The following is a 16,854-nucleotide window of genomic DNA, read 5'->3' as shown; positions in this document are numbered from 1 at the left end:
TTGACCTTCAAACTACCCATGCTGTGAGTTTTGGTTATAGAGGAGGCAGTCACAAATAAAGGGAAATGTTGATCAGATTCTTGGCTGGCAGGCAGTGAAAGAACCTACAAAATCAAATCCCACATATAAACCCATCAACAAATTATTAGGGAGGCTGAAACAAGAGAATGCAGATAGGAGGGAAAACCTTTGTAGTGCTCTCAGCTCTGTTTTTTCTCAGACTTTTACAAATTGATGGGCACTTAATTTTTATTTCTGCGTATTCTCAGGATTGGTTGAGGTCTTTCCAGTTTTGTCTTCTGCACTGTTGAAAAACACACTCTTGTAACAGATCACTGGGTTCTTGACATATATTAGGTCCCTTTCATTATCCAAAAATGCATGTGTGTGTAAAAACTTTTGCTGAGGTACTGGGGTTTTTTTTCCCCCTCAGTTAGTATATATCATTATGAGAAAGTGTATCGTGGGGTAAAAGATTTGAAGCAGTGTGCAGAAGGCTGGTATTAGGCCATTTATATAAAACAAAACTCTGAGAAGAGTCTCATTTCCCCCCCTGTGAAATATGTTGTGTTACTGTTTCTTGCACTAGCAGTGAAGTTTATTTTTCTGAAATAATTAAATAACTGATTTTTATTTCTTTGTTCTGCCATTCGCAATTTTGAAGTGATACAGAATGCAAATCAGTCGCTCTTGGGGCACAGGAATGCACGTGGTACTTTGATACCCCCCAAAGACTTGTGATATGATGGAAGACACGAGGGAGAGATTTAGGGTAAAGTTTGCTTTGATTTCCTAAAGAAAACATTCTACTATTGCAGTTATTAATCAAATAATCAGAATTTGTAGTCTAAGATCTGATCTAATTTTTGTCTTTTTACATACTCTAAATGTTAATAGCCTATAGGGGAAAAAACCTCTACAAAAGAAATACCATTTGTATTGAAATAAGTACAGCAGGTTTGCATGAATATTTAATATTTCTCTTGTGGATCTTTTGCATGTACCTTAGCACACAGCTGAACTTTTCAAATTCAGCAGTGATCTCCTCACCTGCAATTCTATGCTTGTTTAGAAGATGCTTGTAGTTCTTTCATTTAACTGAGGTTCGTATGTCCCCCCCACTTCCAAGTTGCATACAACTTTTATAACATGAACGTTCATTTGAAAAGGTGAATCAGTGAACATTAGTAGGTAGGATATGTTACGCTTTTGGATAAACCTGAACTCTCAAAAATATTTCATGTTTCTCTCTCAAAATACCCGCATTTTAAAATTCGCTGAAGTTGAGATTTGCCAGGAGGTTTGTTTACATATCAGTTGAACATTCATTTTAGAAGGTGGTATGTGGAAAAGTTTCATGTCTTGCTTTTTATGTGAATTTGATTTCCTCTTCCAAGAGCAAGTTTTAGAGAAGCAAACAACTGATTGCGTTGTTAATTGTGGACATAGCATCATCTACTGTAAAAGGCAGGATAGTCTTATTTTTTTTGCTACACACCATGTAGGGAGATGAAATTGGAGGGGAAGCTGTCGGGAAGATGGGTAGGAAAGGAAAAGGTTAGTAAAATGCTCAGCCAACAGCAGCACCTACTTCCCCGGACCTGGTACTCCTTGGCGCTGAAGCAGGAGATGTTCCTCGGAGGCAGCGGTGTGAATCCAAAGAGAAGAGGATTTTCCAGACCATTGCAGGGCTAGTATGATTATCTTCGTGCTGTATATGTTGTTGTCTATTAAATACTATTTAACAAGTTACAAATATAGCTGATGTTTTTATAGACAGAAAATGAATAATACCTACTTTCAAATAATCTTCTGAACACTACTGATTTTATAACTCTTTGTAAGAGTAGAATTGTCCTATCATTGCAAAAAGGACATTTATGTCGTCTTTTGCTTTTCATAGATCTTTGAGATGAAAATCGCTGTGTAAATAGATATTTTGTTGTAATAACTTGGAATATTTCAGTTATGTTACCTTCATTTGGGTACTATCTCAAAATCTAAAAGACCTGTTCAGTCTTCATCTTGTGAAAATAGTAAAGGACACATCCAAAAGTCAAATGGAAAGATAATTTTTAAGACAGATTACATGAGCACTGGTCAGTGTTGCTTCTTAGCAGATTTCTTGTTTGTTCTAACCACAATTTAGTATCTGCTAAGAAGACTTTAAGCATATTGCTTGCTTTCTTTCGTGGTAAAAGCTCAGCATAAACAGCAAGCCAAGCAGACAACCTCTTGGTACAGAATGCTTCATTTTACTGGATGGAGTAATTCTTCTATTGTAAATACTTGACTCTTTAAATACTGGAAAGTCTCCAAGAATTAGAGAGACTTGTTAAGGCATGGATGTTACAAAAACCACTTTTAGCAGCTTACAGACAAGAAAAAAAGATGTAAGACATGCTAAATTCATACAGGCTATTCCCTTTGCATGCATCTATTCTTTTGGTTTCAGCAGTAGGTTAATTCATCGTCATTAGCAGATAAAAGCTCTGAAAAAGACTAGAAGAATGGCGCTTGCTATTGCGTTTTACTAGGAGCATTCAACTACAAAAAAAGAGATATTCAGCAGTATAGTCAGCTCTCAATTATCCAGCACAATGAGGCTGGCATGGGCTAGCTCACATAAAGCAAAAACACAGCTAATTCAGTACGTATGTATTAGACTATAAAACCATAGTTAAATATATTTACCTTTGAAAAATTTGTAAATAGATTTCCTTTCAGCAGCAGATTTAAAAAAAAAAAAAAAGGTAGGTAGAGTGCAGCCTGATATCAGAAGTCTGTCCCCTGCATTTCATTCTCTGTGGCACTCTGTTGTAGCCAGAGGTATCAGGAGGAGGTGATGCCATGTTGGTACACACTCTCTTACTCATTTCAGATGGTGGTTTCACATCCAACAGTGCAGAGCCTTATTATTAAATTTTATATAACATCGGGAATACTACTTGTATAGAATTTTATGTTTTGGTCTAATGGTCAAATAGCTATAAAAAGGACTGTCGTGTTTTTCTTGAAGTGAGTGGCCTGGTGAAAAGCACCAAGAATGTAATAAACTGTGAGGGACAAGGGAGTTCCTTACAGCGGTTCAAACAAATTCAGCTTTTTATTCCCAGCACTCCTGCTCTCCCAGCTTTCCTCCCATTAACCGTCCTCTGCTTACATCGTAAGAACTGGAAGTGTTGGGATGTAGGGAAGTGGGGAGCAGGGATTTGTATGGGCGATTCATGCATTATGTCCCTCAGGATTTAGGTATGCTTTAGGAAGTGTTAAAATATACCATAAATGTTTTAACGAACATTTTTTTTCTTTTCAATCTGCATAAAAAGATAAAACAAAAAGCAAACATCGGCTTTTCATGTAATAACAGTTGTGTCTTTGTTAACCTTCTAGGCTTTCGGGAAAACAGCCTATGTATGAAAGTGAACACTTTCAAGTGTTATTATTTAGCCTGTGCAGCTAGGATTCTAATAACTTTGAATGCAGAATCTTTTTTTCTTTTTTTTTAATATTTATGTATATTCCTGGCACTCCATAGGTCATGTAATACTTTGTTATGTAGGTATTCTATTCTATACTATTGACTGGCTGCACCTTTGAATAGGCTTAAGACTTTTTACATATATTTCAAAAAAATTAATTGTCAATCGTACAGTGTAGGTAAAATTATCAAACATAAATTATTGTTACTACAATTTGATCATTGGACTGCGTTTGTGTGGAAGACTGACCAAAGAGAGAGAGGTCACTTAAAGAGTTATAGAAGGGTTATAAAAGTGGGGTTTTGTTGGTTTGGGATTTTTTGGGTTTTTTTGGTTTTTTTAATAGTGTCTTAATTTGAACCCCAATTAAGTTTTGAAATGTTGGAAGGGATTGTACTCAGAGGTGTAACAGACCATCTGGACATGCTCTGCAGCTATGTACTGCAAAGGGAACTAGCTGTATAACTAGTTAGTTGTTACGGAAAACGAACGAGAGAGGTCCCTTCAAACGGTGGTAGGAGACACTGGATAGAAAACAGGTACAGCAGCTGAGACGGCGGCATCTTACAGCTGCTGTCGTTGGTTCCGTTCTTGCAAAGAGCCCGTGTTTCCTGCAAACTGTGAAACTTCTCATCCTCCGTCAAGGCTTCAAATCCTGAGGAAATCGTGGGAGCTGCAGGTCATAGTTTTTCCAGGAGCAGGACTGGAACGCCTTCTCGGAGGTGCTGAATGCTCTCTGCTTTCGCTGGCTTTAGCAATTCTCAGGACTCTTGAATTCTTTTTGATTAGTTTTGTTGCTAAGTAGAGTTTAGGATTGTGAAGGTTAAGTAATGCTGATTTTTAGTCAAGCCTGTACCAGAATTACTATGTATATATCAACCTTTCAGTATGGAGAGTCATGGCATGTTTTATTTCTGACATGTGCTTTTTGCTGTGCCAGATCCCGGCTTCTTTAGAGCAGGGATTTTCAGCTAATGTCGAAGCATGCAATGATTAGGTGATACAGGCAATTATTTAGATAGGCATATGAAAGGGTTAAACAGTTCAGCACAATATAAACTAACTGAATGTAATCCATACCAGATTGGGTGTTTAGGTTACTTAAAGCTTAAGAAAGTTTGTTGTAATTTTTTTTTTTTTTTTTTTTAAAATCTTATTTGCCGAATACTTTTTTGAAGTAGGATAAGGAGTCTTTCCGTCCCTGCCCTGCCTTCCGTACCTCTTCTGTCACACTAATGCACGTACCTGATTCTGAATGTAAACCTGGTAATCTTTAGCAATGAGGTCCTGGTACATTCACTGCTGAATTAAAGCACGGGTATCTTTACACATAACTTTTTCTAAGTCAGGAGCGATGTCCTTTGGCCTGTGGGCTGCCTACACCTCACAAAATCATTGCGGCCCTCCACCATGTGGTTTTTTGTTTGTTTTGTTTTCTATTTCACCTTCTAACATGTTCATGTATGACCCTGGGTATTGGAAAACTTTGTTTACCATAACATAGGAGATTGTTTCTAATCCTTGATCTGCGTGGATATAATTTTCACAAATGCTATAGCATAAGTAGAATTAAATGCGTAGTGTATTTTGGGGAATTAACGTGTTACATTGGAAAGCAGTCTGGGCCCTTGGTTAAACGTGTTGCTCTTGTGAACTGCGTGGTTTCCTGCCTGCATTCTGCATGACATCGTGTGATAAGGTTGTTTCACCATCTGCACGTAGTCTTTTGCCACATTGCTCTTAGATTTTGATTTGCTGCTTCAGGAAATAGAACTTTCCTTGAAGAGTTCTATAAACACAGGAATGCCTTTCTCAGTATCGGAACTTAAATTCCTTATTGAATGCTGACATGATCTGAAGTGAGCATCGGTGGGGACCAGAATTACATGTGCTGTTGACAGCTTCGAACCACAACAAATGAAAGGCACTTTATCAGCTCTTTATATTCTTTAGATTTATTTTCAGAGACTCTCTGTAATAGTTGACTGTAATTCGATAGCCAGTTAGCAAGAACAAACCAGAGTAAATCGGTTTCAATTACTTGCTACTTGATCCTTGGAATAAAACCAGATGACAATAAAAGTTCTGAATAATTTAACAAATACGGTGCTGAAGTGGCAGCCTGTCTCTGTCACCTGGAACTGATGAAGGTGGATTCCAATTTGGTTATGACAACACTTCAGGAATTCTAAATCTGAACAGATTTATACCTTCATCTACAAGCTCTGTAGTTAGTTTTTAACAAGTTGGCTTCATTCAACTAGATGATACGTAGATAATCTTTACAGCATACTGCAATTAATGACAGCTATTAATAAGCATTAATCTTCCCGTACAGCTGCGTGAGAAAGGTTCACAGGTCCAAACTGCTTTCCAATATGCTGAAGTAACTCCTCGAGGAGGACTGAAAACCCATTGAGGTTCCAGGGTGATACAGGACATTTGTTGGGCAGAGCTGGAGAATGTTTCCAAGAAAACTAAACATAGCAGTTACAGAGCAGCATCGTAATTCAAATTCTGCTTTTGAGTGATTTTCAGATTAAGGCTAGCATGCCCTCTTTGCTTCTCTTGTTCCAGTCCACGCAATCTAAAAGATTTATGGGTAAAATCTTGAGTGGCAATCTCACAAAGTGAGAAGTTGCAGTTTTTATCACAGTCAGCCAAGTCGACCGTTTTTTTAACACCTTGTCAAGTGTGTATGACAAGAGTAGGCAAAAAAGAAATCCAGAGGAGACTTTCCCGTCTGACTAAACGAAGCTGAAATCTAGAATTTCCAAACTGCAGAAGGCTGAGGTTGGTTTGTTTTTTTTGTTTTTTTTTTTTTCTTGAAGATGAAATTTCAAAAGCTCTTGAAGGTAGCTTTCAAAAGTTTGGCAGATGCTGGAGAGTTTCAGTATAGTTGTTAGGAGTTTGGTGTTTTTCCTGAGCCAGTTCTGCCCCCATGGCTGTAAGCGTTCAGTCGGAGGGCGCAGTTTTATAGTACAGCTGGACTGATTAACTGTGGGCAGTGACCAAAAAGGGAGGTCTTGTTTTCTTCTCCAAAGCTTGTTTCTTCCCCCTCCAGTATGTCAGCAGTACTGCTAGTCTGACCCCACAGTGAACCCGTTCGGAGAACTCAGGCTATAGAAAACTAATGCTTAAAAAAAAGAAAAGAAAAGAATAGCTTTCTTCCTGCTGTGGGGCTCTGATCTAGCTGCCCATGGGGTCAGGTGAGTGCCAGTGCTGTCGTAAGTGACTGGGATGCATAACCAGAGGCAGGAGGAGTGGGAGAGCTCTTAAATTAATATAGGTGTACTGTAAATCTAGCCTTTGAGCATACAGTTCCACCATCTTAAAGATTATTTATGGATTATCTATACTGCTGCTGAAAAGAACGGTCTTGCTGTCCTCTCTGTGTTCGGTGCCCTGTTTCCCTACATCCTCCTTTGCGGTAACACTGGTGTTTTTGTGGTTAGTTGGATCAGGGAGCAGATCCAGCTGAAAACTAAGCTAACAAAAAAAAAAAAAAGAATTTCAGCAAGGGATGAGGTAGCATGGCTTTGTCCATTGTGGCAGCAGCACAAATGTAAATTTCCTAAAGTTTATTTCGATGTCACATTATAAATATTCATATAGAAAAAGCTTTTTTATCAGTTCATTGACTCTTAGCTGGTGTACTGTTCCAGGTTCAAAGATTTTCTTGAAGGATAAGACCCTGAAATCATACATGGCAATCCAGCCACCTCATCATCAGTCTCAGCTTTGTCTGCGTGATTCCCCTCTAGTATCTTTTTCTGAGATGGACAGTGAGCCGTAGAGCCCTGTCTGATTTAGGAGAGACGTCAGTGTGTGCGGTGTGTGATGCTCTACTATATAATCATCATCATATCCTCTCTGTTAACAGAAGCGACATTTTGATGTTTTTTCTTTTCTCGGTGTTACAAATGTCTTCTGTTTGGTTTCACTTAAGTAATATACGTCAGCGGAACACAGATATTTTGGGTGTATGCTCTTTGCACGTGAGCCTGACTGATTACATTGAGCTACATCTTTAAGATTAAGTGCGTTGATGTGCTCTGATGAATCTGGCAGCACCGAGGAAATGGCATTCTAGCCTCTCCGAACACATTTCACATATTCCAATAGGCTCCAGACTTTCTTTTGAAGATTTTCTTCCATTCAGAAATGAGACTCAATGCAGTGCATTCTAGCCTAGCTTTTCTCCCTACTGTTGTTTTCATTTGGGATTACTGTTTGGGCATTGTTTGGTTCAGGCCATACTCAATCGCCCTTGTAATTAGTGTGGAGCTAATAACCATGTACTGACTAATCAGGTCTGCTCTGGTTTTCTGGGATTGTTTTGACTCTTTCAGCTCCCACTGACTTTTTGGGGGAGTTTTTGACATTTAGCATCTCTGAAGCTAGTGTATTTCAGTTATGAACAAGCTGCTAATGTGTGAAGTCATAGCCATTGAGTGATAGGATTATTCTGAATAAATATGACTGCCTAAAATTGAAGTGTCTGTATCGAGATGAGTGACCCTAGGACCCCTTTACGGATCGTGAAGTTCTATCATCATGTTCCTGGAGTTAGCACGCAGTGTGTTTCACCCTAAGGTGAATGCCTGCGTTCGGTCAGATGAGTCGTCCCATAAGAAAAGATCATGTGTTGAATTTTGATTAGATTTCTAATCTAATTTGCTTGGAGAGCTGGTCTAAGTGTCTGTATAGAACTGAGCGTGTAAAATTTGGGCTTTAAATCTGTGTTTATCTGTTGGAAACTGAAGCTGTCAGACATAAGAAGAGTTTAAGGAGCTCCATCCCGGGTTGAAATCAAGAGGAACACCTTTAAAATGTCAGTGCTTAGATGCGCGTGATAAAATTTATGTTCGTGCACTGATGTTTAAAAATTTCAACCATACAGGAATATTAATATTACCACTATAGCATGCTATGAAATCATCTGCTCATAAGATCAGCATTTTCATTAGTGTTGGAAGACTGGCAGTAATTGCGAGGTTTCTTTCTTCTGCCCTTGTAAACCAGGCCGTGCTCTTTATTTCCCGTGTCGTTGTTGGAAGCAGGCACCGTCTCCTGTCTTAACTTTGCACATTCTGTTTGACAAGTTCAGTCTCTTGTTTGGCTAGATACTTCATCTTGTAATAAAAGAAAAAACCAGTTTACCTTCCGTAATCCAGATTCTGGTTTATTTCATAGTTGTGTTTACACCGAGTTTGTTTAAAGCTGCAAAGAACCATTTGTATAGCTCTTGGCTGTCACTAGTCAAGAGGATGAAATTAATAGCCACTCCTTTTTCAGTCCCTAAAGCATTTTCTTTCCAACAACCTTTTAAGGGAGGTACCACTGGGTAGCAAATCCATAGTGCTCTGGTAGTGTTTAAAATAAATTGCGTCTTACTTGTCCAAGCTTGATTAACATTTAAGTGTCTTTGGCAGAAATAAAAGATCAATTGAAGTTCCTCCTTAATATATGGATAAGGAATATAAAATGGAAAATCAGTGCACAGCAATTGTAGGGTTAAGTTTAAGAACTTCAGATTTTTAAGATTCTTCTCAATTCATTCACTTCAATATCAACATCGCCATTATTAATAGAAGTGTGATTTCCAATGTACCTCTCTAAATTTGAAATAAACTTTGAAGTACTCTGCACGTGTTGCAACTTACGCTAGAAGAGAAGGTTATGGAATATGAAGCAGGAAGCAGATTTATCTGTTGGGCTGTGACACCTCAAAGGTGGTGGTATACCCCACTAAGCACATGCTAAATTTTAAGCACTTGCATTTCTTAGTGCTTAAAATTGCTGAAGGTTAAGTATAGGCATAAGTATTTGCAGGATTTCAGGTGAATGCATAACGTCTACGTTGTTCCCCAACAGATGCTGGTTTTGACATTCTATTAATTAAGACTGGCTTTTTTCACCTTTTTCCTAGGTGTTTACCTCCCATGGACCTACTGTGATCATGCCAACCTGGTTCTGTTCTCGAGAATGGTTTTTTCACGTGGGAAAATTTGATGAGGGTGGAAAGGTGAGTGCTACAGATGATATGTAGTCCAGGAACCATCTTTGTCTAATAGCCTCTGAAAGCCCTAAACCTGTTATTAAGAAACACTAGGCAAAGGGGTAGAGGTAAAAACTGACGTCTAAAAAAATCTGGGTCGTACCATGTACTTGTTTTTTTTTAAAAAAACGGTCATTAACCAAGTACAGTTGTTTTGGGGTAACTCTGGTGATTGAAGGACATAACTGAGATGGGGTTTGTAGATAAATCTAACACATTTGTTAGATACCTGGAAAAATACCTGTTTGTCAACATACCTGGAAAAATGAAAGAAGGGTTCAGACTCCTCTTTAGTTCCTGAAATAGATGCAGCAGATCTGAAAGCTAAACAAACGTCAGCTCATAGTTTCATTGTGAACCATCTCTGAAAGGTAAGGGAGATGTGGTGAAAGAGATTGGAAGGAGGAAAGGTGCAGGATGGCAAAGAGACAGTAATACATTCTCCTAAGGGGAAAGATTTCTGTCCCTAAGATGAAGAAAGACAAGGAGGGGAGGTCACAATGTGCCTTAAAAACTACTATCATTAAATCTCATTTTTCCACTTGTCAATCTTAGTTCTAAGGCTTGCCCTTGGAAGACATTAAGTAGCTTTTCCTCAAGGATCAGGACTGTGAGGTTACAAATTAAACGACCGTTATCTGAGAAGTGTTCTTCCACTGACAGGTGTTCTTTTTCTTTATAGATTTCCAGTATGAGTTCAATTTAATTTGGTTGCTTTAGGCTCATCGGCATGTTTATGGAATAAAATCCAGGGATGTCTATTGGCAGTATTTTTTGTAGTCGGAGCAGAAATATGTTGGCAAATAGACCTAATTCAGATGCATTTGGATTCATTCTGTGTGGTTTTGGACCTGAGGAGTTTTGCTTCCAGTGGTTCTGGTGAGATTTTAGGGTTAGAATGGATGGTTCTGAATTTTTTTTTGAAAGCCTTCATTTAATAGTACTCTTAAAAAAAAATCTGCTAAGGCCATTTCCTATTTTATTATTTAAACTACAACATATTATGATTATTATTCTTTTTATAGCCTCTAAACAGAGCCCTCCTGTGCCATGCAGTGTGTATATATACATACAGACATACACATGTATATGTATGTATAAGGATATACAAATATTATTCTTTGGGCTGCCAACAAAATTAAAATTTAAGGAGACGGTGGACAGAGAACAGAATTGTTTAGAGCAATGAAAAGATTTGCCCTTCATTACATGGTGGGTGAGTGGAGGAGCTGGGAATGGTGCCTGGCTCCCAATACAATCTACATTCACTGACCCATGCTCTTTATTTCTTTATTATTCCTTATCATTGTATTTTCATTCTCTGAAGAATGTTTGACTTAACTTCTTGAGCGTTGTTAGTAAGCTCAAAAAAGCAAGCAAGCAAGCAAGCTAAAACATAGTAACAACAATAGATCAGCAAGCCTAATGATAAAGTTCAAGAGGTTGTTAAACATATTATTGTTCTGTGCTTTTGCTTTTAGTTTTGGTTTGTTTTTTTTTTCTCTTTGTTCTGTTTTTTAGGTTTTTTTTGGTTTTGCTTTATATATATATAATTGTGTAGGGACTATGCCCCTGGTTATTCAGGTGTAATACACTGTCAGTCTTAATCCTAATGCACTGTCAGTCTTAATCCTAATTCAACCACAATGCATGATATGCCCTTCTAGTTTTAAAAATTATCAGTGATAAGTTAAACTTTTTGTTTGTCCCTTCTGTGAAGTGTCCAACATGTCAAAACTCAAACTCTGGCTGATAACAGAGGACCTTCAAAAAAATACCCTACAAACAAGGGTGACGACAGATCTGAACAAAGCCATCAACATAAGCAATGAAGTAAAACCTTTGTCCTATGTGGGTTTAGAGGACACAAAATCCAGTCCTAAATCTTTTAGTATTTAGCATTGATCTAAGTCATTCATTTTCATTTGAAAAGAATTCCTTTGAGGCAAAGAAAGATTTTCTCTATGTATCAATAGAGCTGTTATAAACTAGTACTGCGTACTGTTACGGACCTTATCCACGTGTGTGTATGTTCTGACCTGACCCATGATTTGACTACGTTAATTTGATCGCTTCCATCTCCATTTTGAGTTAGTATTTAACAGTGTGACCTGTAAGTGTCATATTGCTGCAAGTAAACACAGAAACAGGCCAACACATTTCCACATTTCAGCCTTCTCCATTTGCTAAACCGTTTCCCTGCCAAAAAGCTGCATTTCTCATTTGGAATTAAATCCAAACACCTGTTCTTCATATTTCAGTGCTTAGAACAAATGGAAGATGATTCTTCCATGGAAGAAACTGTGATTTGATGTTTATGTTCATAGTGTGGGTGGACTGATAAAATATAAATCTGTAAGTTATGATGTAATCTTTTTTTTATTACAGGTAGGTATGCATGTATGCATGTATCTCTTCCTCCATCCAGGCTTTATGTGAAACAGATTTTTAAAAATATTTACAAAATGTTTTTAGAAATAAATTTTCTTTCTGGTCAAGATCTGCAGTTGTTGGAAATATATACCTTTTATGTGATCACTGTGGCAACGTCCAAGCAAAATCTTAACGAGTATCTTCATAAATGGAGGCTAAGAACCTGACAGGTTTGCTTTACGCACTCATTAACTAAAATGGTAGAGGTGTTATTTATGCAACCTCTGATATATGATAATTAAAGCAGAAGTGCTTAAAAATAGTTGATTTTAGCAAGCTCTAATGGTGTGCCGAGACTAAGACAATACAATAGAAACGGTCACAAGCCTATAAAGTAACATTTTAAATAGTGTCCACTGCTAAGAGGAGAGTCACGTGAACCCTATTTCTGACTTAAGTTTTTAGGAAACTAAAGGGAAATAATATTCCTGTTATCCAACCGATTTGGATAAAGAGTGCAGTACTTCCTTACTGGAGAGGTGGCCGAACTTTACTAAACCCTGCAGAACTCCCACTTCAAAATTAGTCTGTGACATTATCCGCATGATTGGCTTTGCTCCTATACTTTTTGGTGTCTTCTAACAGCGAGCATCATTGTTTAAAATCCATAACTGTGTCCAAAAGCATCACAAAAAGTTATGCTGAGGAAAAAACGTACGTGGTCTTGTGTGATATGAAAAGCAGATTTCGAAGCTATATCATGTTAAAGTAGGGAACTTACAAAGTCCTGCGCAGTGGCAGCCGTGGTGTCTGTTATTAGCTTAGCAAAGTTATTGCTGCATATGTTTGGCAGCGCACTTCAATTTGCACACAAAACCAACGTTTTGCAATCGTAGCCGACTGACCTTGTGTACTTCAACCAAAATGTATTCTTCAGGTGGACGACAGATTTTGTTTGCTATTAATGTCCGAATGGCGATCACTGGGCAGGCACATGACTTGTCTCTTCCCCATTGTTCTCCTTTTGTTCGAGCCGCTTGTGTGTAATGGCACTAAGCTAAAGCAACTAGCTTGTTGTTTTAGATAAATGCTCTAAGAAATCTTGAGTGCATTAGGAACTGTATAAATGAGCATTGCTAACCTGCAGACTCCACTCCATGCAAATGTGGCAGATTGTACAGTCTTGGCTTTGCTCAAGCAGTATTCTTGACATCACAACTGTAATAGGCCACACTTGTTTCTTTCTCTAGAGTTTTACCACAACTTGGTCCCAAATTTCCTGTCGCCTCTGTATTTAACCTTCCTTTTTAAGTGTATGAAAACTAAAAATAGAATGACAGCCTTAAAGTTCTAAACTAATCTAAAGTGTAAACAGAGGGAAATTATTCTTAATGAGCCCCAGATGGAATAGCATATTATAAGCCACCGGCCTTTCTGAATACAAACTGTGGCTCTGAACAAAGTGTCTGGAGCTCAGTTTTGATCTATTTCTGTGATAAAAGGTCACAAAAAAACATGAGTTGAGGAGGTGTCAAAATATCCTTTGGTGCACAGGAGGCTGTAGCACATGCTGCAAAGCTCTAAGATAACTTTGTAGGCTATTAGGTGTTAACTAATGCATTTTTCCATTTTTCTCTGCCAGAGCACACAAATATCATTCCCTCCAGAAAGACCAGCAGTTACAATAACGCCTGAAAGGTAAAAGGCTAAGTAGGAATTTGGTTTTTTGGAACATGAATTAAAATATGGGCAGTCTGTCAAATAACCTATCAAGGTGCTCTGGGGAAAATTTGGATAAAACACAGGCACTAATGTTTTTGCCTTGGTATAGTTAAGGCTGAACAGAGATCAGTATTTGATCTAAAAAGAAAAGAAAAAGTGGTGGAGCCAGTGCTTAATTACATTTTATAAGGTATTTGAAAATTCACTCCATGCCCCCGTCTAATGACAATTTTTGCTAGTCTGTTATTAAATATCATTTAGAATTTAACACCTCCCTTCCATTTGACTTCCCCATGATCTTTGTTTAACTGAATTTCTCTGTGCCAGTACATTTGGGTGAAAGCAATCTTTTGGAGTTTCCTCTAAGCTGTTGTTTCCCAAACAATGAAGTAAATGTTACAGGCTTCAGGTCTTACAATCAAGGCAAAATGATGTAAAGACATGATCTGGAGGGGAGCCAAAAAGTGAAGTGACAGATCTGCAGAAAGGGAGACTTAAGAATATCTCGGATAATCCTGAAGAGAAGCTATTAATAGCTATTTAATGTGGGGCTGGCTTGTGGCTGGCCTGCTTGCATGCCTCTGGTGACTATCCCACAGGAAGTTAAACTAAGGAGTATTCTCAATTAACGATAATTTCTCCTTGAAATAAGTAATTTCAATAAGAAGTTGTTCATTACAAAAGAAAAATACAATTGACATTTAATACAAAACTTGTCTTTAGAGAAAGACCGAAGGATTGATAATTCTTGATAAATTACTTTGTTTCCTTTTTTTTTTTTACCTTTACATTTAAATTGGAGCAGCGCTGCAATTTCTTATTGAGTTTCAGCTTCCAGCAGCTTGGTAGCTGTTCCCCATTAGCAGCACACTTTGAACAGCATTTCTTGGTGAGTAGGGGAGTTCAGTGCCTGGCAGAACAGCATTTGTTTCTCAGGCTGTACTTCTTCCTTTAAAATACGGTGTCTTTTGTGTTCACTTCCATGCAACCAACCCCTCTGTATGTGTTATTTCTGTAAGTCCAAGACTCAAGACTTTGAGGAAATGCTGTTGCTGTTGGCATACGTATTAAAAAAAAAAAAAAAGTACTTTGATTTTTTTACCCAACATCCCTTCTTTGTTGCTAAATGACTCTGAGTTTAGAATTTTTTTTCCTCTTTAATCTTAGGTGTTGTAATATACACCATTTGGTCTGCTTTTTATGCAACTCTAGTGTAATATTAATGCTGTGGGGTTTTTTTTTAATGAATGTTCTAAAATGTGCAGTATGAAATGAGTTAGTTTAAAAAAGAGCAATGAAACAAACTCTTTCCGAAGTCCTGCAAGAAACAGGTCAGTATGGAATCAAAAGTCAAACTCTTTCCGAAGTCCTGCAAGAAACAGGTCAGTATGGAATCAAAAGTTACTTCCTTTTTGAGTCATTCTTTCCATTCACCAATTTTAGGCTCCTCTGAGGAATTAAAGCAATTTGGCCTATTCTGTCCAACAATTACCCTGATGTTGCTGTCTGGTTTGCAAAAAGTGTACCAAGCTCTAGCCCAATTTTCCTTGACGCCTCTGAGCAAGAGGAAGGACTAAGCTTTCCCAAAGCTGAAGGTTTTTTTCATGTGTGGATAGACTTACTTCCCTTGTCTTGTTTGTCATCACTTTTTGCTATAAATGCATGTATTCTTGAAATATGGAACATTCAGTGTTAGATTTCCCATTTTCACTAGTTAGACTGCTCTGCATAGGCTGAATCTCCCCTGGTTTTGCTCACCAGGATCTGCCACCTCTGCTGGAGTGCCTGGCAGCTGGAAGGGGACAGGGGAAGCGTACACGTCAAAGGTGACTGAGAGAAGGCTGAATGGAGGGAAAAAAGGTGGATGAGGAAGTTGGGACAGAGTGATTCTGCCACAGAATCCATCTCCTGTATTAGGTTTAGCAGTAAAAGGCAGCTTTTGTATTGTGTTCATGCCTGTACAGCCTAATAGTAAGTTCTGTCCAACTGACCAAAAAAAGATTCCCGTCAGCCTGAAGTCCTGTAGTAGTTACTGTTGGTTGTCCCAGGGCTACAAGATGATCTCTCACCAGGTCTTACTAGTTACAGCATTGCACAGAGGGCCACTTTTTCATGAAAAGTCCTCCAAAAACTGCTGATCAGTATCTTCATCCCTACTGATGCTCCTCACCAGTACTGATGGTGGAGCTGCAAAAGGTGTAGTGTAGCCAGAATTGCCTGTTGTAGTGGGAGGTGGCTTGCACCTCCTTGCTGAATGCGTATGTTGTGGACAGTGGAGCTGGAGTACTGTTTCATGCACACCGATCTGCTAGGAGCGAGAAACAGAGAGCAATGAGAAGGTGACAAGAGAAGATTAATGGAATATTAGTTTGGTCCCTGAACAAGGAATTACTTGAATTCAAGTTAGGTTCTGCTGGACATCCCATTGCGTATACAGAATCAGTGCCCTCATCGGTACAGCCAACCATCAGCACAGCAAGTGATACCTGCCCAAAATACTGGGCAAGCACAAATCCTTCACCTGTTTAGTAGTAATACGTTAAGGTGAACGATGATTTTGCGTATGGCTGGTGCAGGCTGGTTAGAACAGAGCCGGTGCAGGCTGTGCTTTTCTCTCGGAGGTGTAATCAGCAGCTGATGAGCACAGCCTTGAGCGAGGCAGGCCAGTGAGTTTATCCCTCAGTGCAGCAGAGCATATAGGGTTGGGGTTTGCCTATAATGTGGAAAATTCTCTATATAGTCCAGTAACAGGTAAACTGTGCAATTTAATTGTATTTATTAATGCTGAAAAGTATTTATGTGACAGCCTATTGCTGGATTGTTAATGGATACTTTTAGCAATGGATATTAATTTTCCAAAAATACATTAAAATACACTTTTGGTGGTTAAACAGCTTTTTCTTTGAAAGTTCTGTTGTTTGACAAAGATTCCTGGTGTTTAAAATGCCATCTGGATCCAATAATACGTCTCAATTGGGAAGAAACTCTTGTATAGCAACAAACTCACACGCTCAAGAGCCGTAGGAAGTCCCATCCCTGCAGGATCTATAACACAGTCAACATCTTTCCTCCCCTGAAAAACGCATGGCAGTGCTGCTCCTTTGTAATGTGAGAGGCCGCTGCTGAGCAATACGAGGCACCTGCTCGTTCCTAGGGCGAGCGTGCTTTATTTCAAAGTACTTCTGCCAGTTAAAGTAAAGCAAAGGAGCACTCCAA

The 16,854-nt window shown here is 38.5% G+C and overlaps 1 protein-coding gene across 7 annotated transcripts in view; it reads left to right on the top strand.

Moving 5' to 3' along the window:
• QTGAL (queuosine-tRNA galactosyltransferase) overlaps positions 1–16,854 on the top strand; it is a 131,493-nt gene that overhangs the window by 84,146 nt on the left and 30,493 nt on the right. For all 7 annotated transcript variants that reach the window (XR_015703206.1, XR_015703205.1, XR_015703207.1 and 4 more), the window contains one exon: positions 9,415–9,510. Coding sequence is in view for 4 of the 7 variants with exons in the window: in XM_087750721.1 (XP_087606847.1) it covers positions 9,415–9,510 (96 nt within the window). In the remaining 3 variants the exon portion in view is untranslated. The remainder of the gene's footprint in view (positions 1–9,414; positions 9,511–16,854) is intronic.

The sequence above is a fragment of the Nipponia nippon genome, unplaced genomic scaffold, assembly GCF_047370975.1.
Source record: "Nipponia nippon isolate SJK-2023a ecotype South Korea unplaced genomic scaffold, ASM4737097v1 scaffold_14, whole genome shotgun sequence".
NCBI classification, from domain to species: domain Eukaryota; kingdom Metazoa; phylum Chordata; class Aves; order Pelecaniformes; family Threskiornithidae; genus Nipponia; species Nipponia nippon.
This window is presented reverse-complemented; position numbering and strand designations above follow the sequence as displayed.